Source organism: Ixodes scapularis, unplaced genomic scaffold (assembly GCF_016920785.2).
Source record: "Ixodes scapularis isolate PalLabHiFi unplaced genomic scaffold, ASM1692078v2 PGA_scaffold11__112_contigs__length_91849675, whole genome shotgun sequence".
In the NCBI taxonomy this organism is placed as follows: Eukaryota; Metazoa; Arthropoda; class Arachnida; order Ixodida; family Ixodidae; genus Ixodes; species Ixodes scapularis.
The window spans coordinates 66,334,469-66,362,231 of NW_024609837.1; the positions used below are offsets into that span (position 1 = coordinate 66,334,469).

The window sequence follows — 27,763 nt, forward strand, 5'->3', positions numbered from 1 at the left end:
GAATAACCAACCTGCTCTGCTACAGGCAATCACAACTGATCAATTTCATTTTCATTGACGTAAATGAGTGATGTCAAATTGTCAACTTTGACGGTGTTGGTTTTGGAACAAGACGACGCCAAGCTTGCACCGTGCTTTTTAAGCACGCCATGAAGCTTGTCATTTGCAAATGATAAGTTGTGTGTGTGTTTGTGTGTATGTTGATACTGCCTGAAGTTAGTCCCTGTGTGCCCTAGGTTCTGCAGCACAGACTTTTGCTTTATGTGCTCCAAGCTAGTGTGTGACGATAAGTGCCGTCATGGCATTCACTGGCCACAAACGCGAATTCAAGCATTCGTCAAAGGATTGATTGTTGATCGGCACATACATCCAAGGGACGCAGTGCTCATGTCCAATATGTAAGATGGGCTTGGGTGCCACGGACGTATCGCAGAGGAGCTTTCTAAGGAAAAGAGGTAAAAATAGTTTGTTACATTTTCAAAATTTCCTACAAAAAAGCAGCATTTTGGCACTCTACCCTTCTATACTACTTCTTTTTTTTATCCCACTAAACAATATGCGATTACTAAAATCCCATTGAAAAATCATTCATTCCAGTCCAAAATTTGCAGTATGATAGTCATAGTAAATATTTTCTCGTGCTCTCTCGTCCCAAGGATTTTTTTTCCACATTTTTTAGATTCAGTTATACATTTGTTTGCCAAGTACATGCTCTCCCCAAAATAGCACAGGCGTTGTGTTCTAGATTTACAGAGTGCTTATTGGTTTCCCTTGTGTAATGTCCTATGGTAAGGCCTTCGAGGTATAAATAAATAAATAAATGCTTCTCAAAGTTTGTGATTTAAAACCAAATCCGAACCGGTCTTAGGATGCTAATTAAAAGTTTATAGAACAAGTACACACAAAACTGGACTAAACGTAAACCTTTTGGTGGACATCCATCTGGTTAGGAATGGCAATAAATGAAAGGAATTTGCTAGACGACGACGAAAACAAAAACAGTCACCCGTTATCAAGGGGCCGAACTGGCCTTAAAACCTCGAGATTCGTATCAATTTTTGGTTAGAGTTTTCCTTTCATTCAAAACAGGACCAGAAGTATGCCTTAGGTGTTTGAAGTAGCCATCACCGTTTCTAGGCTGCCAAAGTATCCACAGGTTATTTTTGTTTTCTTTCGCAGTCTCCATGGAAGTTAAAATCTCGCTATCTCCAACCTGATTGGTTGATTGGCTTTATTAATTCCGTTCTGTGTGCGGCTTTGAATAGAATAACCGGAAACGTATTGTTTCGGATTTTACTAACCGCCTCTTCAAACCGCGACAGTTGAAAAGGAAACTAGAACTAACGCCAGCAGTATCATCATTCGAAAATAATAATCTTTTATGGTTATTTTATTATATGTTAAACTTATTTTAAAATATTTTGAAACAATATTTCTAGCATATCAACGAACTTTTAACAAGAAACATACGAAATTATTTAGAAAGTACAAACACCCAAACCCACCGCCTTCAGACGAAAAGTGTGCCGCAGTTGGCCACGCTGTAATATTTACGTCCGCTGCCGCGTCGAGGAATCTGCTGCCCATCCGTCCAACGCACGGTGGCGATGCTACACTCCCTTTAACGCGTCGCCTCCTTTATCCCTTTCTTTTTACAAATAGCATTACTCGGTTCTCGGCCCGAGCCATCACTCCAGCGTTTCACCAATCATCCAGACGAGGCCCAAGCCGACGATGAAGGCGAACGGGAGCAACCGAGGGTCTCTGCGGCCCCATTACGGCGGCCGGGCTCCCCCGTTCCTCTTGGCAGCGTTGTTGATCGGCCTTGCACTCATCGGCTTCTGCTACTATAACCTGTCGTCGCAGTACAGCGCCCTGGAATCTCAGTACCGGGAGCTGCAGCACCGGCTCGACGCCCTCCTCGAGAAGAAAGACGAGATCAAGAACAGGCACGACCAGCTCAAGACGAAGTTCGAGGAGGTGATGTCTTTGGTACCTCTTTTATTGGCGAAGTTTGGTACCGCTTTTGTTTTCGTAAATATCAAGGTTGGGACCGGCAAAAACACCTCTACTTTGTTATAAAAAAAAAAAGAGGAAAAGTAAGTTTTGTTTGAAATAAGCAAAGAACTGTGAAAGAACGTTACGCCCAATGGCGTAAACTGAAGATCTGCAGCAGATTTTTCTTTTTTTCTTTCTCAGATTTTTAGTTTGCAGTTTATTTCGAAGTTGAAACGAACAAAATAAGCGTCCTCCGACTGATCTGCCAAGAGGTGCTCGCAGAAAAACGAAAAATTAAAAGAGCACGCTCACGAGCATTCGTGCTTTAAAAAAAACACGCACTCGTGCTCGCGCACAGCGTACAGAACATAGCGTGTAAAAAATAAATAAAAAAGAGTTGCATTTCGCAATTTTAAAGGCACGACCGGTCATGGTAAAAGGTCACCCATACTCCGTTTCATACTTAGCGTGCAACGCTGTCAAAGCTACTGGCGCGAGCGCGTGGCTTCATCTATGCTATGGTTTCGTTTGCGCGAGAACCCGTGCAAATGATCTGTGAGATCAAGCCCCACGCTCGCGCCAGTAGCTTTGACAACGTTGCACGCTAAGTATGAAACAGTATAAAAGAGCAAGCTCCGGACTTTCAGCCTCCCTGGCGTGCACGCGCGTTCGTGGAATGAAGGAACTCCCCGCATGTTTGTCCGTGTGCAGAACTTGAAGAACCTGGAGGAGTCCGAAAAGCAGCTCGCGCAGCGCGACCGCGAGAAGTCGGCGGTCGAGAAGGCGCTGCGCACGAAGGACGATGAGCTGATGGGCAAAATACGCGAGGCGGACACGGCTGCCAAGGCTTTGGTGAGTGGGAGCGCCTTGTTTTACTGCTGCCTCCCGCCAGCTGCTCGCTTGCTCGTCCCAGGCTTCCGGGGTTCGTAGTCCCCTGCCGCGCTTCGTTGCGCGACGCGAGCGTTATCTGATACGCGCATTTGGTTTTTGGGTTCGAAACGCGTTGTAATTACACCTCCTTCCCTAAGGTGTACGGGAAGTAGATCAGTGTTGTTAAAGGATTTATTCCCGAAAGGAACACTGCAGCTCGCGCAGAAAAAGTTTTTTTTTTTTTTTTTTTTTTTTTTTAGGATGTGGATATTTTGCCGGCAGCCGGCGTAAGTGCCTGGAAAGGTTCTTCCGGCAGTGTTTTGTAATTGGCTGGCTCCCATCAAGGGACGTGCAACTCTGCCAAAACTTTCTGTGCGCTCGCTGTGGCATTTCCGAAAAGAGGGGGAGTGTGTCCACATCTTTGCTCAAAGGCAAGCGCATGTGCCATCGTACCTTCGATCGGATTGCCCCAGAAACGACGCTGCCTCGTCTAGTTTACAGGGCAGGACGAGGAGGGTGCGGGGCTTGGGTAATGTTGCCCCAGTGTCGAATGTTACGGGCTCTTGGAGTTCTCAGATTTGTTTTCGCTGCTGGAACTGCCATCTCCTGTGTTTATACCCACTTGGCTCTTGCGGCGCACCAGCAAGTGTCACGTACGCCGACTTTAGGGCCCACGGATTTGGTTCCTCTTTCACGGGCATCTCTGAAACTACAAACTTACTCTCCTAAAAAGAATTGCCGAGCGAGTGCAAACTCGAAGAGTCTAGACCGTTATAGACAGGTGTTTCAAGCAGCCGGCATTCCCTTTCCCAGGTGTATGCCGCGGCTGTTGGCACAATATCACTCGCAAAAGATGCTGGCGGTCATCATGTGATTGTAAAGTTAGCCAATAGGGAAGAACTACCGGCAATGTTTTTCGCGGGTTCTTGTGCCGGCTGCCGGCAAAACATCTGCATCCTTTTATTTTATAGTTTCTTGGGTAGAACAGAGGTGCAATCCGATTTGCACCATTTACGCCACAATGCTTACCTCGATTGCTACATCCCGCTACATTTTATCAAAATGTGAGGAACATTGTGCCAAAACTTATTTTCACATTATTCATATTAAAAATACAAGAAATCGGGCCCCGTTACAGGGCCGGATTGTTACGGTGGGCTCATGCACATTTCCAAAACTTTCGATTATCGCCTTCAATATCATCATATTCCATTTGATATCTGTATCAAACATTGAGAGCAATTGAAGTTTTGCTATGTTTATCATGCTGTTGTCTGTTTTGGATGGATAACTGAAGCGATCGTTGAGTGTGCTTGTCACCGTGCAGCGGAGTACCGCAGTGAAGCGACTGCCGCAGAGTCGGTAGGCGTCGCAATTTTGCACACCTTGCTTTGCCTCAGTGCACCCACGTGATAAAGGGAAAGCGCCCCTCTGAAGCAGGACGTTGCGCACAGTTTTTGAATAAAGCTGCAGCTGTTATGCATGATAGACTGCTATATTCTGACGGCATCTTTTTAACATTTGAGATTCATCCAGGCTACCTGAGTATTGCGAGAGAACTTCTATGGACTGCTTTATATGTTTACTTGTCTATGTCAACTATAGTTAGTTATTACCTTTTTACAGCCTCCATGCGTTCAGTGGCACAGTGAATATATTAAATTAAAACTAAATTAGCTAGTGCAGTCAGTGCAACGAGGTAGAGAGGCTTAGAACGATAAACTGGTATCCCGTTCAGCAGGCAAAAGTGACCCCACTTGGCTGAAGTCATGTTGTACAATTTTGACCGGTAGACACATGACCATACCAAATCCTGAGGTTTTACGCAAAACTGAGCCGAGATTTGTATTGTGATTGCTGTAAAGAACACAATAAACTATTTTTTCAATAGCGTTAGCCTCAGAAATCAGTGTCTAGCTCTGATAAAAACCCAAAATACAGCGCCGCGACCGACAGCATCTAGTGGAGGCATTGCAAAGCTGCCTGAGTTTTTGTCGTAAAAGCGCATTTCGGACTTAAAGAAACGAAACATAACTTATCTCGTCGTTAATGTTATTAAAGATCAATAAGCAATTATTTGTGTGCGATATTTCTTTAAAATCTAGACATAAAACTATAAGGTCACGTGTCTACATAGTGGTAAAAAATGTGCAACACGGCGGCGGCCAATTGGGTGTCAGTTTCAGCTGCGCTCTACCTTGTTAAGTAAATGCAAGCCTGGCAATTACCTAAACAAATTAGGCTATTTTTATTTTTTTTTTAATAAAAAAGCATATTTATTGTTTACATGCTGATTTTCATTATCATAAAGTTCTGTTTATAAAATGTCATTGAGGTTCATATCAAACAACATTGTTTTCTATTTCTCAAGAGCATTGTTTTCTATTTAAGTTAAGAACTGGAGTTCTATTACAAAAAACAATCCATTTAAGTGCTCAAAACTATTATATTCTAGCGTTAGTTCCGGGGAATGTTTTATTTAGTTTATGTTAAATTTCATACCTAAAATAACCACATACAGCAATTCATACTGCCCTTCAATCAGGATCTTGCTGTTGTTCTCTGTGATTCTATGTGCAATGGACTTTTCTGGAAAGTAGCGCGCGCTCTCAGGCGGCGTGCATGAGGCATTACGGGAACAGTGAGGGTCGCTGCTTCGTCGTCTGCTGCCACCGCCATACTGCCTACAAGAACCACTTTGCCTATGTTCGCGTCGGGTCCCCTTGTACGGGGGCTCCGGAACCGGGGGGGCAGGGGGGGCGTCCGCCCCCCTCATGTTTTTTTCGTAGGGGTCATGACCCCCCGACGCTGAAGGCTGACCCACAACTCTCCCTTAATGTAGTCAGAGCAACATGCTACCGCACCTTCCAATCTTGAGGCGGAATAAGAAAGGACAGCGACGTTTTGTCGGGACGAGAATTGGTAGTAAAGCTGATACCCCTGTTAAGTGCTGGAGTAAACGTTTCTTCTGAGACAGCCTTGAGGCGCGTGTATTGGTCACATCTTAATCACTGGCAGCCGGACGGGGACAGCTTAGGAAAGGCACCTTTCTACCGTTCCCTGTCATCGGAAAGGATGGCGGGGAGGTGGCCTCCCTCCGGCTCTGGATAAGCCTCCCCAAACGTAAAACCTCTTGCCGTGGGAAATTGGTCTCTGGCAGAGTGCTTCGACGAACAGCAGTCCGGAGCATATGTCCTTGGAGGGACTGCACACTCTCTTCGACGAGTTTTGCTTGGGATCGGCTCTTTCAAGCTCGGCCATGCCAATACCGTGCCAATTAAGCTCACTGATCCCATAATGGCCGGGGAGGGTTCAGAGCTGGCCTAGCATGGGAGGCGCCCCTTGAAGTTTCTGCACGACGCCTAGACGCGAAAAGCATTTCTGCCATCCGTCAATCATTTTCATACTTTTGTTCGGTGTGACAGGAGAGGCCACAGAAACGCTCTTGCGTGCTAGAGATTTTGAAGATCTCTTTTTGTTACTCAGAAAAGATTTCGGCTAAACAAAGGTCGCTTCCTCCATTTCGGTTTTTCCACGCATACGATCTTCAAAGTTGGGGGGGTATCTGCACTGCAAGGATGTGAGCCTTGACCCCCGCCCCCCCCGATCAGAATTGACTTCCGGAGCCCCTGCCCTTGTACGGCAGACGGCAATCTCTGCAGCACCGTGTGCTGCGTTGCCTTTCCCATGTGACGTGAGAAACCCTCGATCGCAGCACGTTTGTCCACTGCCCTTTTTCGGATGGGCCATCATTCTTTCTTTAATGGGCCATCACGCTTGAGCCATGCGCCAAGGGAGCTAGGTATCACTAACGCATCCAACATCTCTTTCTTTTTTTTTTCTACGGGAATCAGTTGAGCTAGTTAATACATTCTATTTTTCTTTGCCAATAAAAAACTATAAACAAACAAACAATGCAGTTTGTTTTAACAACGTTTCAAGACCGTTAGCTCACCTGGAAGCATGAATGGATTAAGAATGGCGCTGCAGTTCGGGTGGTAGCGTGCGCCATCAGCATGTAGAAGCTCGACAAGGCTTGACTTGGTTTGGCTAGAGGGCACTACGCCCTCACAGTTCCCATAATGCTTTCTAGCGCTAACCGGTCACGTCGGTATTTCGAGAAAGGTCCATTAAACTGCCAGCTAAAAAATCAAACCTGCCATGTTGTTAATGCCATCGAAAGGTTGCAGAAAAGCAGGAGGGCAAAGTAGGCATAAACACGTAAATCTTAACATGGTGTTCACGCTGGTATGAATGAAAATGAAATGTGTGCTTATGCTTTAAACATACTTTTTTTCTGATTCCGAAATAACATGTAAGTTTCTCCAAGAAGTGCTCTAAAATGATTCGGACCAGTCGCATCTCTGTAGATGTCACAAAACTTACTCTCCCTCTTCCCCTCTTTCTACATAATAAAAAAATATAAATATTTAGTGCCGTATTTAATTTAAGAGTCATTTCAAGTTTTGCTATACTTTTCTGGAGGGAAAGAAATGTAGTGTTTTCTTCAACGCAAAATTAAACTATGTGTCGCCAAGCGCTCATTCTCCACCCAAATGTGGCACTAGCGGTCCGGACCAGATGCCAGAGTTTCAGAACATTCTACAGCTACAAGTGATTTTCTGACTTTCAATGAGAAATGGGGTGCTGGCTCGGTAGTTTGCGCCATCCAGCCACTTGTATTCGTGACCTTTGTCGGCCACCATGTTGCCATTGAAAATTTCCGAAAATCGCTTTCATTTTTTGAATAGGATAAAGGTTTGTTCTGAAGCTGTGGCATATGGTGCAGACTGCTAGCACTACAATTAAGCGGAAACTGAGTGTTTGACGTTGCATATACACGTTTGCAAGTTCGGTTTCATGGTCCCGCCATCTTGGTCAGTGCGGTGCACCAGGGTGCGGCCATAATCCAATTGGGATGCCTTAGCAAGGCTTTGTAATCAGATTGTAACGCGTCCAAGCGCAGCCCAGCCAGGCGAGATGGCGGTGCCCTGAAGCCGGACTTGCAAACGTGTATAGTTTATTTTTAGAGCGCAGCTCTTAGGGGCCCGTTTCCAGCCTGAGCGGCGTCGGCGTAGGCGTAGGCGTAACCGGGGGGCGGGGGGGGGGGGGGGACGGGACCCCCCCCCCCTCGAAATCACGTGACCCCCCGAGGTCATGTGATCCCCCAGAGGTCACGTGACCCCCCCCCCCCCCCCCCGGTCACGTGACCCCCCCTCCCCCGAGATCACGTGACCCCCCGGGGTCACGTGACTACCCGCAGGTGACGTGACCCCCCTCAGTACCCTTCCCTACTCCTCCTCAAGAGCTGCGCTCCAATTCGGCGTTACAGGGATTTGTAAACGGCTTTCATTTTTTAAATTACGAAAACATTACATTTGTGGAGGGGGGTGGGGGAGACAACCCATTTGTAAAGATTATTTTTCCTAGATTTTCGTTATTTTAAGGGAAAACAATACCTTAAAATTGCATTTTTTATGTCACATTTTTATCAATTAGTCTTATCAGCTTTTAAATACCCTGATAAACGCTGTCAGAAAGTTTCACTCCTGTAACTAAAGAGTTATTTTCCGGAGTGAATTGTTTCCGACATGCCGGTAACATCTAAAGTGCAACTTTCTGAACTCTGTTTCACTTTTTTGCATCAAACCTTGATTTAGGAAAACTATGATTTGATAATGGATTGGTATGTGGAGCCAGTTTTTCAAGTTTCTGTACTCAAAATGTGATAAGGAAAGTGGCTGTCAGCTTACTTTTTGCATTTTCATAGTCTTTCATTATGAAAAGCTGCGGTACCTATCTTCAACCTTGCAAAAAATGAAAACTTTTTAAGATTTTAATTTTCGATTAAAAATGGTATAATTCCTGTAATTTCTTTCCACAGCCACGTGACTCGGGTGTTATTCTGTATGTTTAACAAGAAGAACTGGCCGTTATCCTTGCCTTTCCGAAACGAGAGTTTAGAAAAGTTTGAGCTTTTATGCGACGCATAGTTTATTTACCAGGGCCGAAAAACTTGGGTTTCTTTTCTTGGGGATGCCATGTATAACCGACCAAAAGTTTTTGAGTGTTTGCGAGATCAAATCTATAGACTATTTACAGTGACGTGACTGTTGCGCCATTTCTGACAAAGTGCTTACCCTGCCACATCCTGATACGTCTTACCAAAATGTGAGGGATTTGCATCAACATTCCACCAAAACTTAATTTCACTTTAATAAAAAGTTGGGGGACACTTACGCTTCGCCTTTCAGAGTGGAAAGCGTTATCGGGCCCCGTCCACAAAGCCTTCTCGTTTAAACCCACGCTCGTTCCCAAGCCGTGGTAGCATCACGTGTCACGTAAAGTCACATGATGTCACGTGTGACTTCATGACGCGTGACATCACACGTAGCTGTGACGTCATGACCTTGTGGGAACATGAAATCCCTTAATGCAACCGACCCACTAAATTTAGCGGAAATTTCTCCGCTAATTTTGGCACAAATGTTTCCGCTAAATTTGGTGGGAAAAGTTTCCGCTGAATTTGGAGGGAAAATTTTCCGCTACATCTGAAAGGAAAATTTTTCGCTAAATTTAGCAAGAAAAGTTTCTGCTAAATTTACGAAATTTAACAATTGATAGGGTCACGACATCACACCCATGTGTGACATCATACGTGGCTGCGCGCGTTGCATTATGGGATTTCATGTTCCCGCAGACGCCGGATTTGCTGCAACACAAGCTCCTTAACGCTATTGCGTCCATGCTGAACACATAATTGCTCAGGCCTCCCTACCCGACCGGATTGTTACGATACACTTGTATGAGTTTTCAGAACTCTTGATTATTGTTCCAGATAACACACTGTTTGGTTTCATTTCGTATCAAAGACTGACAGTACTCTGAAGTTTCGCAATATTTTTTGTGGTCTGTTCTGGGGGGTTAGTTTCGTTGAGTGCGCTTCTCATTGCGCACTGGTGAACTGCGAAGAAGCGCCAACCGCAACGTAGGCATTGCAATTTTGCGTGTCTTTTTTCGCTGCAGCGCACTCGCATGCAAACGGGTATGCACTTTTCCAGGGCGAGACGCAATGTAATTTCTTTCACAACTTTGGCTTGTATGACAGACTGCGATGTCCTGGCGGTACCTCTTTCCAATTTAAAATTTAGCAAGGATACATCAGTATTGCGAGAATTTTTATGTCCACTCTTTTGTGATTTATTTTTATTCCAGCTCTTTTGTAGGTTCATTTTTATGTCAACTCCTTTGTTTAGTTACTACTTTATATAGGAGTTATAAATTATAACTAAATTTATAGGAAGCTTGGGAAGAACATTAACGAGTTCAGCGGGATTGTTTTTAAGAAGGCAATTGATCGTTCACATGCCCATTTTTGTTATGATCTACATGTAAAATGTAATTGAGGTTCATAATCAAATGACCAGCACATTGTTGTTCTTCATGTGAATTATAAAATGCAGTTTATTACAACCTCTAGAACTTGAAGGAATCATTAATTTAGGTGCTCGAAATTATTGTATTCAAATATTATTTCAGTGGGATTTATTACCTTAAATAACCATTCGCAGCAGTTCATACTGTCCTGAAGAGTCGTTGAAGAGTCGATTTTTACGAAGGCCTGATTTTTGTGACGAATAATATTGCACAAGATAGATCCTGCGAATATGTTATCTTACTCTAATGAATACATAACTCTCCCAATCGCAAAGTTGTGAGCTCACAAAATATTCCGGAAAGGCACACTTCGCAGGATTTGGGAAGTGTGGAGCATGCGCATATAAGGTCGCTCACAGGATGTAGCACTCTATACTCTGTTTCACCTTATGATGTACCGCAGGAAAGGCTACAAGCGCGAGCTCCTTGCTCAAGGCACATCTTGGCGGCACAAGCTCTCGTGCAGTAAGGGCAGCTGCCATTGCTATGAGCTCGCGCTTCTAGCCTTTGCTGCGGTACAACATAAGGTGAAACGGAGTATAGGAAATGTATGGTAGAAGCAGTGTTACGGTAACCTTCGGAGTGGACTTCCGCTTGTGAAGGGTTGTGGTGCGTGACAGGCACGTGAAGAGCCAAAGTCAGATTTGTTTGGAGTGTGTGCATTTTGTCTCATGTTTTTTTATGAATTGCTATATGACAGCTATATGCTAGGTCTCCTGCGGCACCTGTGTTCAGTGTTGCCGAAAAATGCAGGCGGTTCGGTTTTGTTTGTTTATTTTTGACTCCTGTTTTGATAGGAAGACCCTGTAGCAGTTGGTATGGAAGGGACAATAACATATTGGTGCATGAGATATACAAAATACAGCAAGAAATGACGCTTTCATAGGATACCTAATAAAAAATAACTATACTGAAACAATCGAAAAGCCAGGTGGTAGTGGGAGTTAAACCCAACTTCAGACCCAGCAGAAAAGAAATATAAATTAAATGTAAGTCCAAAAGGGGAGAGAGCACTTAAGGAGCCCCCTAAAAAGTAATGATCACTGAATATTACCGGTAGTTACTAATTTATTATACAGCAGTCGCAGGTTTCTCCATAAAAGCAATCAGTCCATAGTAAGCTCATTACCTGTAATGCATAATGCTGCTAACTTTGATGCCAGATGGAGGCTAACCTATTTCAGCGACATAGTACACTCATGCTGACGTATGATATGCAGTACGCCGGCGTCCGTTTCATTAGGACAATAATCCTTCCTTCGGGAAGGGCTGAGGAACCAGAATGTATTTATATACCTTGAGGACCCATTTCTATGTATTAGTCGAGCGACGGTTTACATGGAATTCCAAAAGTCTGCAAATAGCATAACAAAGACAGTAGGAACAAAGCATGTACAGGCATGCAATTGAGACAATACTAGCAGAAGTGCAGTTCCTGTTACAATTTTAAGTTTCATTACTAGGAGTAATAAAGACAGTGAGGCTTTATTGAAATTTAGCGGCGTTGGTTTCTCTAAGAATCTTGTTTGGCAAGAGATTCCGTTCCGAAGTTGCAAGCAGCAACGTTGAATTTGTGAAACTGTCGGCGACGTTGCTTTCGCTTTCCGTGTTGTGTTTGCGTGTATGCTTATATAGCTTGAAGTTAGTCTTCATCAACGGGCGTACGGTGTCCCAGCTGTAGATGAGCAATTTAGCCAGCGCAGTACAACCGCTAGCCTGGGCTCTTTGACGCGCACCACGCAGTAGATGATACACGACCGCACGCCGGTACGACGCTCATCCAGATCGAAACAAGCAGGGGCGGGGATTGAACCCAGGATCCCCGCGTTCTGCGGTGTAGTCTCGCTTCTCGCCCATCGCCCAAGTCTCGGAGCGCTTAGATGAGAGGCACTAACGCCGCGCGGAAAACCGGCAAGCACAGAGCCAAGACGTCTTTCGTCCTTTCGTCTTTGCTGCGACGCGGGATCGAGCGGAAGAAAAAAAATTGACGGCATTGTTCTCTATTTCGCATCAGTCATTCTTTTTGCGAGTCAGTCGGTCTTTTACTTCTTGTTCCTTCCGAAACGGTCGGTACAGCTGCAAAACGATGCCCATTTAGATATTGTACTTCGCTCACTCCTAAGCCGACAGTGCTATGCAAGCAACGGTCTCGTTGGACCAGTTGCGCGGCTGTCTTCCACTGCCTGATCGTGCTCCCATCTGCACCCGTGCGCAGAAAGCAGGGTCAGGTGTTGAAAGGGAGGCGGCGATTGGTTGGGCGAATGCGTAGCCCCCCCTGCTCTGTCGGCTTAGGGGTGAACAAAGTAAATGCTAGCACCACTAGAAACGAAAACATAAGTAAAAAGGTGAAGGAAAAAGATGTATTTGCTGGTGATATCAGGCATCTTGTAGAACGACATTTGATGTCTCGAAAGATGACGTAAGCGTCTCTCCTCCCGTCCGAGGACCTCTACACGGCAATTATTCGTGCCTAGATTCTTACGACAATCGAGAAAGAGCTACCCAGTTGTGGCTCAAGCAGCGGCACGTTCACGCACGAAGACCGACGAGGACTTCTCCCAGTTCTCCCTTTTTTCTTTCTTCTTCGGCCACGAGTGATTACGCCTACAGCTTAGAACATATGAAGAGCTATGAGCCCTCTGCAGCATTACGTTCATAATTCAAAATATTAGGACACGCATATATTAAGAAGTTTTATCACTCCCAGAACACCGAAAACATGTTGAATTAGGGTACAACACTGCTTCTAGGGCTTTTTCTAAATTTGTGATTCGATTGGAATGGAAGTTTTCTAGCATATTTGCCTTTACATTCAAATTAGAAATGTATACTCGGTTTTGGTATAGATTAATTAGTTTGGATATGATTAAACATTTCATCTGCAATGATCACCGCAATACCCCAGAAATAGCCCACCTAAAATCGAGAGAAAATCGGGTGAGAAAAGGGGTGGGCTAACTTTCGGAAGGCAATCAAGTAAAGTTGATAAAGTGCCATTTTTTGGATTGTGCATCCGTTAGTGGTGCAAATATCGATAGTCGGCAGAAACCTGACTATCAATAGTAAAAAAACTATTGATATTACTATTGATAGTCTACTATCGAAAAACTATTGATAGTCGACTGTCGAAAACCTATGTATAGTACTATCGATAGTCGACTATTGGAAAATTATTGTTAATTGACTATGGGAAAACTATCGATAGTTGACTATCGTAAACCTATCGATAGTACTGTCAACAGTTTACTATAGATAGTTTTGCAAAACTAGTAGTTTGCGTCGATCCCTCTTCTCTTTTTCTCGATTTATTTTTTCAAATGGGACACAAACTAGCCCAAGCACTTACCATAGTGGTGCAAAACTATCGATAGTATCGATAGTCACCAGAAATTTGACTATTGATAGCAAAAAAAAACTGTGGATAGTCGACTATCGAAAAACTATTGATAGTACTATCGATAGTTGACTATAAAAATCTATTGATAGTACTATCAATAGTTGACTATAAAAAAATTATTGATAATACTATTGATAGTCGACTATCGAAAAACTATCGATAGTACTATCGATAGTCGACTATCGTTAGTTCTGCGGAAATATCGATAGTTTTGGAAAAACTATTGATAGTACGGATAGTCAATTTATCGATAGTTTTGCATCACTAGCGTCCGTGCCAAACTTTTTATCGGGGCGAAAGACAGTGAGGCAAAAATAACTGTACTTACCACAGTCAGCAATGTTCGCTTATATTCCGCCGTAGCTAAATAGCCACATTTACGCCTGGGACATTATTGATCTGAACACTATGATTAGTAAAAATAAACTGTCCTTCGGTATTTCAATCGGGACATTACGGTATGGGCGGTATTAAGACAAACTCAAAATTTTAAATTAGAAAGTAAACGTAAAATTAGAAAGTAAACATATCTTAGTCAACTATTGTAAAAGACAGCGGAAGCGCCCCCGTTGTTCGTGCGCCAGCTATTAGCATTTCCAGAACTTGGAAACCCTGCAGACTATACGTTGAGCAGCCGATTTGACGGGACAAGTGCCCCTGTCTAGATTAACCTAGTTTTCAATGAAAGTGGCTTGGGCGCTCCCCCAGTATTTTACGGTAGAAGATCTAAGGAATTCAATAAGTTATAAATGAAGTCTAAGGTTATTCATAAGCTTTTTTTTCTTTTTTTTTTATACTGAATATTTTTAGTTTTGAGGTTAATTGCCACGGGAAATGTCCAAGGCATATAAAAGAATAATACTTAAGCCATATTTAACATATTTAAATCCCTCTTGGATACCTCAGTCATACTTCTACCACGAAAAGGGGAAATGACAAATCGGTTGTATACAGGTGGAGATAGCCTTCATAAAATAGCAGTGTATAAATAGCTAATTGTGACATAACAGGAAACAAACATTCACAGACCCAATTTACTCTTGAAGGGTGCAAAAAACACGGATGAGAAAGAGACACATACAAAACGCACTGGTGCCAGTCCGTGTTGTATGTGTCTCTTCCTCTTCTGTGTTTTTTGCACTTGTAAGTCCTCCAGGTCACAATGAACCAACTAGGTTAATCCTAAGTTTTAATCCACTTTACTCCACTTTCATAGAAATATCTGAAAATAAATAGTCATTTCACGAAAATACTCGAGGTCAAGATGAAAAATGCATGCAATCTTCAAAAACACAATTTCAGAAATGTAATTTTTTTTTTTTTTTCAATTTACTCATTTTGAAAGAGCGGTGTACCCCCTAATGTGTTGTGTTGTCGCTGAAAATGAAACAATTGAAGGGACTTTAAAAGTTTTTCCACGCTGATCCTCTCATTTCGGTTTGAATTTCGCTTGCATTTATAGCAGATACACGACTCCCAGTGTCTTGATGCCTTGTTCCGGCATTTGGCATCAAAGAATAAATTGGTTTCTTGGTCTGTCAGAGGTCCCCTAGTGCGACAAGTAATCAAAATCATCCATTCTTGCCGATAATATTAATCTGTAATGATTCCCAAATAACCACGAAACAATGCCCATAGCTGTGAGCATAGAGGGGACACTGAAGTTAATTGTTTTCTCGTACTTAATGACGGATATCTGGAAGCAGTTTTCTTTGCTTTTGCTTTGCTTTCAGCTGCGTTGAAAGAGTTTATTATGCACTGTTCTACGAATGGCGTAGAAGAGAGTTTATTATTAATGTGCTCTATTGAAACTCGCATTCCAGACGGGCTGCCTGTTAAGCATGAACGAGACGACCTCAAACCTGTCAAAAACCGAAGGTGAGTTAAGCAAACTGGTTGGCCTTCTTGTGTATGTTGCTGTTGTTTGAACCATGTTTCTTTAAATAAAATATCAGGAAACTTTTGATGAGACAATATCCGGTTCCAAATATGGGATGTCGTAGCAAATGTGATTATGCTTGGGACAGCCAACCCAACAAGGGATCTCGAGATCATTAGAGCCCCAGTGTTGCTGTGTGCTTTAAAAATATATTTTTTCTCATCGGTGGCACTGATGATGATCTCAAGGTTGAAGGGGCGATGCAACAATTTCTGTACTTTCAGTCTGCTTTGCAAGATTTGAAAGGCTGAAACATGCAAATATTTCAGTACTTCTTGTTGGTACAGTGGCACTAGAGAAAAATAAATGACCATTTTGCTTTCAGCTGTTTTGCGACTCGCTAGCTTGGTGTTTTCCTCTTGTTCATGTTTTGGGCTCCATTGAAACAATGTCTTCAAGAAAAATTAAGAGAATCTATAGACCTTTTTTTTTATTTAATAAGGCTGGAATGAGAATTGTAAATTAAATTATTGAAAAACCTACATATAATAATGGATTATGAAGCAAGTCTGCAAGTTACATATCAAAGGAATAAATCCTTTACATTTATGAACAATAGGAGAGGAATCAAGTTTTGTTCCCACCCACTTGTTTTTACTCTTGAGTCTTTAACTATGTTTTTTTCTGTTTTTTCGTTGCTGTGGGCAGCTTGCAAGTCTTCTTTCCAAAACCAACAAATCTGTGATTATCTGTTGATCATAGATTATCCCATTAATCAATATTTCAGGAGGTGGAAAGATGTGGAACCAATTTTCGAAAGTAGCTAAAGAGAACAACAAACCTTTTGGAGCTAATAGAAGTTACCAAATACAGATGCTTGGCTTAGAAGGAGCAATGAAACGATGTAAACTATATAACGAAAGGATAGTCATCTGATTTTTACTATTCATTACTGTTTTATGGTACTACCTTCGATTTGGAATTAGCAAGGTGCTCAGTGGTTTGAGTAGCTAAACTTCCCCAATTGATCTAGAGCGCATAAATTTCCTCCAGCAAAATCAGTGTAAACATTGTACTTGTGCATCCCTTGATCAGGGCTCGCATTCTGTCGGTGGCCAAGTTTGGGCCACAAACAAACAATAATATTGACGCTTTCTTCACTCCTCTTTTACCGTCAGCTCTTTTAAAGAAGCTCACGGAAGAAATGAAGTCTCTAAGAGAAGCCAAAGAAAATGCAGCTGCCCAACTTCCGTGAGTATGGCGCAGTTCATCTCCCGCAAACCTGTCCAACGATCTGCGTTACACCCCACTAAGTTCTGCCACATTTCAGTGAGATATGTTCCAGATGTTAAAAGCTTGTCGCGATGATATCAGGTAAAATACAATACCACTTTTATACGTAGTCGCTGACAAGATGAGAATGGCAGCAAGGTGGTAAGTCGGTCTAGTTGGCGATTGTTGTACAGGATGAAAGACAGCACTTGAGGGGACAGGACAAGGGAACAAACACAGGAGACTTGCGCAGTGACTCACAAATAAAATATGGTAAAGAAAGAAGAGGAACCTGGCAGCTAAATACACGAAAGAGAACGAATATTTCAATTATGAGTCAGCGCGTGCTTGTTGTGTGTTTGTTCCTTTGTCCTGTCCCTTTGAGCAATGTTTTGCATCATGAGGGTGGCAGGGAGTTGTCCTTCCTCCAGCGTAAGCTTTCTGTCTTCAACAACACTGTGGAAAACAAAAATGTGCAACTGATTGCACAGAGTGTGCCGCGATCGACAGCGATAGCTGTTATGCAATTGAAAGATGTGCTTTGGAAGCTTTGCTTTTATACTCAGGGGCATCTTTCTGCGGCAAAGTTTGGCAACCGAAAGTTGTTAAAACGAACCAAGCAAGGGGTGTGCAATGTGTATGCACAGGTGATAGAGAGGGTACCGGGACTTTCCATTTCGTCCGTACACCGGTTGGTTAGCGAGCTGACCGGCGTAAGCGAGCAGGTGTCGAGATTGATCCCAGGATCCCACAGCACAAGCTTTCGCTATACATGTTCCGAGCCGCGGTGTGCCACCGTCCCCCCCCCCTCTCGTAGGGCCAGTGATAACTAAATATGATCCAAATTGGATTTGACTTTGTGCCGTAGCATGTGCGCACTCTTATTTTGATGTGTTGCGCCTGTGTGCTACGATTTTTCGGCACCAGAAGAGTTTACATATTAATGACCTCAAATACTGCAGCACCGGTGAATTTCACGTCGTTTCTTATATTTATGCTGCAAATCGAAATCTGTTACAAGACAAACACAATTCGATAAGATCGACCGCGGTTACCTGTTAATTTACCTCGTAAGTCGGTTCGAGTGTTTCAGTCAAAGCATTTGCTCGTGTACAGAAACAAGTGAAACATAGTGAGAGACGTGTGGATGCAAGGGGGAGGGGGGGGTGTGAAGAGAGAAAGAGAGATAGCTGTTGTGCATCTGGCCATGGACTACACGATTGTGAGAGGGGGAACGGCAACGGGGAGAGAGTGGTATCGCAGTACGACCCTCACCCTCCGAATTTTGCTGAAAAGAAGCATTAACAACTGCCACTGTAAAATGACAAGTTTTGTGCATGATTCATGCAGTGCACAAAGTATTTCTTACCAGGTTTTCCCGTTGGAAAAAAAAAATGTGGGGTATTTCGCCTTTATTTGACCCATGCTAGGCCATTACCTGGTTTGCATGCTGGTGATGCCAATGAATGGTGTGAACTCTCTACGTATAATTCCCGCCAAAGTAAAACGAATATCTAAATCTGTTGCAATACAAACAGAATTCAATGAGATCGACCGCGGTTACCTCGTAATTTACCATTCCGCAGTGTGAAGTGACGATGCATATTGTGGAAAAATAGCCGGTGTTGCCACTGAGGTGCAGGGCATTTTCAGAAACGACAAGCCCGTCTACAGCTCTGTTTTCTTTTACAGTTTTGTTCGTTATTGTTTCTGCAATGCTAGTTTCTGTGACTATTTTCTGCAAATACTTGTTTCTGCACCTGTTTCCGTCATACCTATTTTTTTTTTTTACTGTTTCCGTAGCCATTTTTTTTTTGTTACTGTTTTCTTAATACTTGTTTCTGTGGTTGTTTATGCAATATACATGTCTTTTTTCTATTGTCCCATTATACTGTAAACAACTTAACTTTCGTTAATTTTGCGATTCGGTAAATATTGCAAAAAATCAATCATGCTATACTCCGTTTCACCCTCAGTCCGAGCGCAGCGGACGTTAGGAGCCATCCCAGGCAATCCAGCGTTGAAAGAATGTCATTTGACCTTGAGCTCCCTGTGTCGCTCAGCTCAACCGGCAGGTCACGCGATTTTCTCCCGGCGCTGGATCTGCTGGGATAGCTCGTGGCATTCGCTGCGCTCGGACTGAAGGTGGAACGGAGTATAGTGTGGCAGTCAATGGTAACAAATCCACAGCATCGCAAATTTTTCTGCTTTGTGCTTGGGGAAATATTTCCAAAACTCACATTCCACAACATTAAAAAAATATTCAGTCTGCGAAGAAAAAAATATTTTTATGCCGTCGTATTTGTCTGCGCGAGTGTTTTCGTAATAACCCCCCTTTTTTTTACTGTTTCTAAGATATTTTTTTTCTGATTGTTTCAATAATACCCCTTTCTGTGGCTGCTTCCGTAATATAGGGTAGCTACGATAGATCTGGCGCAGTGATTTCATTCGGAAATATTGGTGCCTTTACATAGAAAGCTCGAAGTCTCACTGAATGTACATCGAGGTAGTGCATTTACTGATGAAATTTTAACGCATAGCTCTCTTTCCATTAAAAACAGGACCAACTAACCTGCCAGGGTCAATGATGGACGGCTTCGCAGAAGACCGAGTACTTGATGCTTGTAACGTGTGGTGCTATCTCCCGATAGGTGCAGCGAACAGACGCACTGTGGCGTCTGCTCGCTGTGTCTGTCGAGAAATGCTGCCACGCGTTACAAGCGTCGCTAACTCGGTTATCTGCAAACTTGTCCGCCGATGACCCGGGCAAGTCGGTTGGTCTTATTTTTCCCAGAAAGGTAGCTATGCATAAAAATATCATCAGCTAAAATGCCCTGCCTCCAGGCACGTTTGGTGAATGTTCGAGCTTTCTACTTGCAGGCACCGATTTTTCCTGCTCGTTTTGCGGTGTAAGCTTACCACACTTGCTTGTGACCTTTACCGTCATTTGCATCCCACCGTTTCTGTAACAGTCTTTTTTTGCGTCTGTAACTTACTCTAAAAGACCTTTTCCCAGTAAGCTTCCGCTCGTGCGTACACCCCATCTCCTTGTGTTGCTCCTCCCATCGCCACTTTTGCGGGGCAAAGTTCCGGTCGACCAACATATTCAGCACCTATCCTGGCACTTATTTTGCCTTTCTTGGCCATTCTTGTTTGGGTGTACGCTAGTGTGGCTCATAAAAGGCAACAAAGATTGATGCAACAGCACGATGCCAATGTATTCTGATGGTCGCAAGCAAGTTGGGCTGCCCGCGACTTGTAGTTTGAAGACAGTTCCGCAGATGGCGCTCGTTAGTGGAGAAAAATCGATTCCACGCTGCCATCACGACAGCTATTTGTGCATCCATACACGAGACGGTTGACTCGCTGCTTTTTTTTGGTCCGCAGAAATGCAATACAGCCATCGAGTTCACCCGCGGTGGGGGCGGCCAAACAGGATAACGCTCCCAAGAAGGAAGATGGCGTCAATGCCGGAAGCGCACAGGACACCACGGTAAGCGACGGAATTTTCCTTTCTGACGGGTCTTTGGGAGCCTGGGAAGCTTCCGGGTATCGTGCGAGCCTTTCAAAGACCCTTATATGCAGGCGTGCAAACACACTGATAGAAACCGGGGGAAAGAGGGAGGTGAAAGCACGTGGGGCTGTTGGAACCCCAAGTTCTGACCGAAATGATCTGTGGGCGGACGCAAAGGCAGCTAGCATTGCGTTTACCTGCGGATCATTCCAGCCGGAGCGCAGCGGTCCGACGTTTCCGCACACTTTCACTTCCTTCTCGTCCACTGTTCCTTTCCATGTCACATTTCACACTGTGTATGTAATATGACTCTGAAAAAATTTACCGCGAAGGAAAATATATGATTCCATTTAATGTTAATTGAGTATGGATATTGTAATAAACCTACAACTCGTTTCATGCACAAAAAAATCATTTTTTTTTGCACTGCCTTTCAGAATTAGGTCAGCCTATAATTGTTGTAATAATAATGGTATTTATTTCCAAAGAATGAAGAAGCTTTAGGAGTAAAAGACTTCCCTGGAGGCTTGACAAACCCTTAGTGCCATACTTTTACAGCCACAGCATCACAGAAGAGAACTAAACACACACGAAAAGGTTAATGGGATACGATAAACGTTGGAAAATTAGTTTGTAGATTGCCTTGATCTCGTGCTCCAAGCACGAAAAAGACAAATAAAATTGGATCGAGGTACAATATCGTCTGCACGTACGGTTTCTGCGGGTTGGGTTGTTTCATAAAATGTGCTTATAATTAGGAATTCATAATGTAGAGCACGATTTGGCATCTCGTGAGCCTCAAGTTTTCATCTGCAGTCAAAGCATGGTGGAAGGCAACTAATCTGTGCTGGAGGCCGGGCATTAAAAAAAAATGCCTTAGTGTTCTCATCCTGTCAGTGACTATGGCATCGATTCAGGGGTTAATAATGCACTTATTTTTCACTTCGAATGTGAAACTAGTCTGCTGTTGGTAAAAGAAAAGCACTTTGGCCTATATCTGCAAAACAAAAAAAGATTCTTTTTATTGTAGACGGGTTTCAAGTGTAATTTGCAGTAAATTTACTACTTACCATGATGTCCCGAGATGCCCCACCCCCGAAAGATAACCCGCCCCCTATTTTTGGCATGATGTGCCATTTTTAAAAAAAAAACGCCAATCCTTTTTGGTAGGCTCTTTCTTGGGATGTTACGGTTTACTCATTTTTGCTTCAAGAACTGTATAGCTATTTATCGAAACGTGCGTGTTAAATGTCGAAGCATTATTTTTTCTCCGACGAGTATATCTTGTAAGAACTAGTACCTACTTTATGTGGCGTACGAAGTAATGCACAAAACGTTTCCTTTAGGTGATGAGCGTAGCATGCACGGGTAAAACTTTGCCCAAAACTTGGTGCTTGCTCTTTAGATGTTTCTCATAATGGCATTTGAAAGTACTGTTCCTATTCCAGTAATCGCGAGATAAACGTACTGTCATAACAAATTATGTTTCTTGTAACGGCAGTTATAAAGACGGATGTAGCTAAGCCACGCCCATAGTAAGTGGGTCCCTCTGTACGGGAAAGTGGCGACAAAGTAGCAAGCAGACGCCGCGTGACAACTTTTAATCGCGGACGGAAAAGCGAAAATCATTGCTTACCTTTCATCACTTTCATCCACAATTGGAGCATAACTGTAGCGGAAGATGCGCGGCCATGGCAGGCAACGCCTCTGCTCTTTGCACGTGGCAGACAGTGGGAGGGAGATGTCACTGCTTTCTCATATATACGTTAGCTTTAAGCGGCTTTATTCGTAGGTTTGCAGACGACTCAAATTACTCAAATCAGTATTTAAAAAATCAAAAGTTTTTTGCCACACAGCGTGCGACATGACAGTGACAGCTGTTAGTGCACATAGTATCTCCCACTTTTATACATATCCACTCTTGATTTACTCGACCCCAGACAACACACCTTTGCGGTCACTGAAATATGTTGGAATAGGACACATTGCACGCACGAGTCCCTGCCCAAGACTAGATTGAGACAGGTCATTACGAGCGGTGGGTTCCCTTACGTCTGACATTACGCGTAAATCGAGTTCAACAGCGAGGAATGTGTAGCCTTGCCAATTTTTTAGAAGACACTGCCGCCTCCCATGAGGCAAGTGCGTCCGCTTTGCCCGACGTCAAGACGCAGTGCGCGTGAAACGGAGTTTTCTGCCCAACACAACGCCGACAAGCATTCGGTTGTCGGCGAGATATCGGAATGTATACACGTTTGCAAGTCCGGCTTCAGGGCGCTGCCATCTTGCTTGGCTGGGGTGCGCTCGGACGAGTCATAATCCGATTACGAAGCCTTGCTAAGGCGTCGTAATCGGATTATGGCCGCGCCAAGAGCGCACCCCACTGAGGAAGATGGCGGCGCCCTGAGACCGGACTTGCAAACGTGTATAGCATTCACTATACATTCCGATATCTGTCTCTGTTCTCGAGCATTGGTGCTCAGAAGCAGAAACATTTGGCAACTACAGAAACTCTTCCGTCGCCATTTTTATAAGGACCGCGGTTCGCACATTCTCTTTTGCCAGGCCCTGGACCCAGACACGCATCCCAAGCCAAACTTCTAGCTCCGGCACGGCTCCTTGGACTGAAAAGGGAATTTGGTAAGGCAAGCACCGTAAATGCATACGCGTAACGCAAAACCCCGAGACGGCGGGTGAGCAAAGAATGACACCTATGCGAAAAGACTCGTGCGCAGCTTACGATTCGGCTGCGTTTGAGACTTCTCGTGTATGTGTCTTCCTCTGCTTGCCTACCGTCTCAGGGTTGCGTAACGTCTAATCTTCGCCGGCTTGTTTGTGCCTCGACTTTACGTTCATAAACATATTTCAATCCTACGGATCAAAGGCCCATTCATACATTTGCATTTGACTGCGCTCAAGTGCGTAGATTTCTCTTCTAACTGCCTAGAACCGGAGAACAGATTAACGCACTGGGGATCCCTACTGGGTGGCCCTGGAACTGTGTATAACTACGAGGGTTTTGCCGTATTTGTGAGGCCAAATGTACTCACCATCTACGAGAAACAGTCACTCCTAGCAAATGTCAAAATTACTTCCAGCCAACGACGAAAGAGATTGTAAAAATTTATACGCCGATAGAAATGGCGCCAGTCGGTTCCTATGTCGTAAGCAGATACCAGAGAAAGCAATGCGCTCGAGCACAGTCAAATGCAAATGTGCACACCGGCCCAAAGCCAAGAGATGCGGAATGTGCTACATGTTTTGAGCTGCGCCAGGCGTTACGTGACGTAGTCGTGCGATGCCGACAACGTTACCGTGTCGCTTGGTTGTCGTCGCACGATCCAGTTATGCCGACAACGTCACGTGACCGTTGTCGCGCCAATGACGTTTCGTGACCGGAGACGACGGGCGTCAAAAGGGGGACACGCAAGAGACAAGGCCTAAAACAGGTTTTAGGCTGATAATTGTTTTAGCTAGTTGAGTGCACCTTTACAGCATGTGCACCGGTGCTTTGGACCCAATTTAGACACTCTGCAAGTCGGTTTTTCTTTTTGGCGTATCGCACCGCGATTTACTACGGTGGTGTTACTAAGTGGTGGAAACTTGGAGTGGAAATATTGACGGATGAACTTATCTCATTCGGAAGATTAAAAAGAGCCTGTTTCGTACAGTATATGGCAGCGTTTGACAGACGGTGCGGGCCGTCTGCGAAATGCTGCCTGCGGATGCTCAGAGAGTGCGTCTTAGTGTGCCATTTCTGGAGCAGACATTGGTGGTTTTATTTATTCTTATTTATGGTGTGACACTTTCTGCACTGTGAAACTTACCGTATTTACTCCTACAATGAACGCACTCGCGTAATGAACGCACCCCCCCCCCCCAAGTCAGCTCTCAAAATTTCGACTTTTTTTTCACTCGCGTATTAAACCCACCCCCCACTGGGACGTCAAAATTTTGACCCCCTCCCCCCACGCGCGCGAAATGAACGCACTTTTCTATCCTGGTGCTGCGAGGTCGCGAATGCATGGGCAGCGTGGGCAAACAAAACGCCTTGCAAAAGGCGTTAAAAAAATTCGAAAAGATCCAAGGGAAGCAAGAAAAAAAAACATTGAGAGGAGCTTTTTTTTTTTTTTGCACAGCGCAGTCTGGACTTTGGGGTCGCGCGCCGCGCGCAAGGAGGTAAGAAAGAGAAGCGGAGAAGCCCTCTAAGCAAACGAAACAGCTTGCGAAAGACAGCAAAAAGAAGAAGAAAAAAAAAAAAAAATCACGGAACTAAGATAAAGAAACAAACAAAGAGGAGCTCTTTGTTCTTTTTTTTTTTTTTTTTTGCACAGCGCAGTTTAGTTACGGGGGTCGCGCGTAAGGAGATAAGGAAGATAAGCGGAGAAGCCCTGGCCTAAGCAACGCCTAAGCAAATAAAACAGCTTGCGAAAGGCGGCAAAAAAAACCAAGGAACTAAGAAAAAAAGGAAAACAAAGAGAAGCTTTTTTTTTTCTTTTTTTGCACAGCCCAGTTTGGTTAGGGGGTCGCACGCCGCGCGCGAAGAGATCAGAACAGAAGTTACGTTGATTTTTCAGGATAAAAGGTTCCTTCATTATGCGAGTAAATAGGACGCAAAAATTTTACTTCACGTAATGAACCCCCCCCCCCCCCCCCCAACTTTGCATCGATTTTTCGGAAAAAAAAGTGCGTTCATTCTGCGAGTAAATACAGTAACTGAAAACCCAAACAACTTATTTTGGGAAATATCCCACGCAACCAAGAACTCAAATAAAAGCGCGCTTTTTCGTTCATTCAGCGTCCAGTGAATCCGTAGTGCCATCTCTGGATAAGGCAAAGAAACATGGCCGTCCCTCGGTGTCTCCCCGACAGCTGCCGCTCTAAAAATCAGTTACCATTTTCTTATTTTCTTTGTACTCGGAGTTCCGACTTGAAATTTTAGCACAACATTGTGACCAGTGAAAGACATTTTCGAGAAAAGTTGCTACAAGATCCGTCCAGTTTTTTTATTTTTGCGAGCCATTTTAAGCGTGTAAATTTTCTTTTGTGACACCCTGTAGAAGACGCCGACAAACACAGCGCTGACTAAAAACTTTTCTTTCAGAATAAAATTGGTTAACACAAAAGAGAGAGAGAAAACTATACAGGGCATTCTTTTTTCATCGCAGTCAAGGTACTGGTTTCAGTCACAGACGGGCAGGTGTGTAAACACCCGGGCTCGTGAACCCTCTTTCTTTACGGAGTGCGGCATCGGGACATCTTGCTGTACATTGTAATAGATGTTGCTGTACTACGCAGTTAAAAATTATTTAAATACTGGCCAAACCTCGCAACAAGACCGCTAGAGAAATTCACGAGGCTTTTTTTACAGCGGAGCTGTTAAAAGCTAGTTTCCCCAGTATCGTGTCCGTGGACAAACAAATGTTGACACAAAACTCCAGACAGCTACCGCCATCTATGAGCGACAGCGGCAACCAGACAACCAGCTTGCCGTTGTCTCGTTGCTGCAATCGCTCATAAATGGCAGCAACCTTTCCAGCCTTTCCACTCTGGCTTTCACCAGAGTGGAAAGGCTGAATTTCTCTAGGCGTCGTCCTAGACATCGTATTCGAGGACGGTGCCTAGAGGACGATGCCTAGAGGACGGTGCCTAGACGTCGTCCTCGTGGTTGTCCTAGAAGTCATCCTTGAGGTCGTCCTAGACATCGTCCTCACGGTCGTCCTTGAGGTCGTCCTAGACGTCGTCCTCTAGGCATCGTCCTAGACGTTGTAAAGATAACAGCTTCGCTGGTCCTCCATCTTCACGTGAGGTGGAAGGGATCTACATTTTTTTCTTTTAGACATTATGGACCTTTTGTTTCTGTCAATGTAGAATCAATTACCCTTTCAGATGGTAAATGATTTTCTGATTCGAGTCACCAAGCACCATTGTGGCACTGTCTGCGAAACACCGCCAAAGACTGCCCGAAACAGGTTAATCTTTTTTCCCTTTAGATATTTATGCTCCAAGCTTCCACCACCTAGCTGGACCCACGTACAGTCCGTTGCAACTCAAGAAGGTAGGGCGAGGGAAAGGAAGGCCAGAGAGGAGGAAGCATACAAAACGCTTAAAAGAGGAGGAGGTTTCCTCCTCTCTTCTCCAGCGTTCTGTCTGGTTCCTCCTCCCCGGCCTTCCTTTCCTCACCCTACCCTCTTGAGTTGTAACAGACTGTAGTAAGTTCTGCGTCAATGTCTGCGGGCTTTATTTTTCTTTTCCTAGCGAAGGTTTTTTGTACTTGATTTGTAACGGCATTCTTATTCCATGTCCGTCTGTCTCCTCCTCCAAGGTAACCAAAGCAAGAGGGGAAACTGCCGTGATTGAGCGATTCATTCCAGATGACGGGACGATCTCCGCCATCCATCAATTTGTTTTCTTCCGAGCCTCGACCGCGGTTGTCGTCGTGCGCGAGAGGTCGTCGATCCTTACGGACGCGGGAGCATTTGCCAGCTGCCCAGCTCCGGTTGTAGTCTAGCTTGTGACATTGTGGTGACTGTGATGGCATCGTTTTTTTTTTAAGAGGTTGCGGGGGAAAGGGATGTTATTGTCGTTTCGACCGTCAGCTCATTTGTTTTAGTTGGACGCCCGTTCGGACGCGGTCTTTGGGAGTCCGACGGCCAAAGCATTTTTTTGTCTTCCATTGTTTGTGTGTTTGTTTGGTTGTGTTGAAGGTACCCTCGATTTTTAACTTTTAATTGTCACTTTTGTAATCTCTGACTGAGAATAACTTTGACGAGAAAAACTAAGGATCACTCGTTCAGAATCATCTGAATCTTACCTTGACAAGCACATAAAGACATGGTGGTAATTTCTTTAGAGGGCACAAATTAGTATTAGTGTCATTTAAAGATGAATGAAGGCAAACTTTACTGTATAGCTTGTTTAATGAGCACGTGAAATTTCACATTTGGTTGCGCTGTATTCTCATTGTTTTAGAAGATTTTTTGCCGCAACAAGAGGTTGCGGATGCTTGTTCTAGCTCGGCATTTAGTAGCTCAGCTCGGTTGATTCATGTGATGTCCCTGTTCAGCCATTATCATTTTCATTTATTACCTTTTCATGCAATATGCAGATTGTTGGATTTGGATACAAGGTGTACCTCGAGTTTGGTTTTTGTATGGAGTGGCGTGACCCTCTGTTGTTTGGGGTCCGTTTTAAAGCCGGTGACTATTCCATGTGCAGGCGTTTTAATGCTTTTCTTTTTTATGTTATATTAAACCTTGGTTCATTGCACTGTGAATTTCCCACTTTCTTTACTTCGAAAAAGAAAAAAGAAAATGGCGGGGCTTTACGGGGCGTAGCAATTGAGGTCGTGGGCCACGACTTGACTCCTTGGGGAAAAGACCACCCAGGGTTCGAA

The 27,763-nt window shown here is 44.0% G+C and overlaps 1 protein-coding gene across 1 annotated transcript; it reads left to right on the forward strand.

The window, feature by feature from the left end:
- Positions 1–1,512: 1,512 nt before the first annotated feature.
- LOC8042278 (protein GOLM2) lies at positions 1,513–27,643 on the forward strand. The gene is made up of 7 exons (XM_002415369.5): positions 1,513–1,980; positions 2,710–2,850; positions 15,526–15,580; positions 16,760–16,832; positions 20,241–20,346; positions 22,933–23,007; positions 26,693–27,643. The coding sequence occupies exons 1-6, from the start codon at positions 1,735–1,737 to the stop codon at positions 22,969–22,971; spliced, it is 660 nt and encodes a 219-aa protein (XP_002415414.1). The 5' UTR covers positions 1,513–1,734; the 3' UTR covers positions 22,972–23,007; positions 26,693–27,643.
- Positions 27,644–27,763: the final 120 nt, after the last annotated feature.

Bases quoted from the DNA above. Each gene is read 5' to 3' on its own strand.
- LOC8042278 (XM_002415369.5), top strand. From the start codon at position 1,735: ATGAAGGCGAACGGGAGCAACCGAGGGTCTCTGCGGCCCCATTACGGC. The intron at 1,981-2,709 runs GTGATGTCTTTG...GTCCGTGTGCAG, and splicing joins TCAAGACGAAGTTCGAGGAG to AACTTGAAGAACCTGGAGGA. The intron at 16,833-20,240 runs GTGAGTATGGCG...TTTGGTCCGCAG, and splicing joins AATGCAGCTGCCCAACTTCC to AAATGCAATACAGCCATCGA.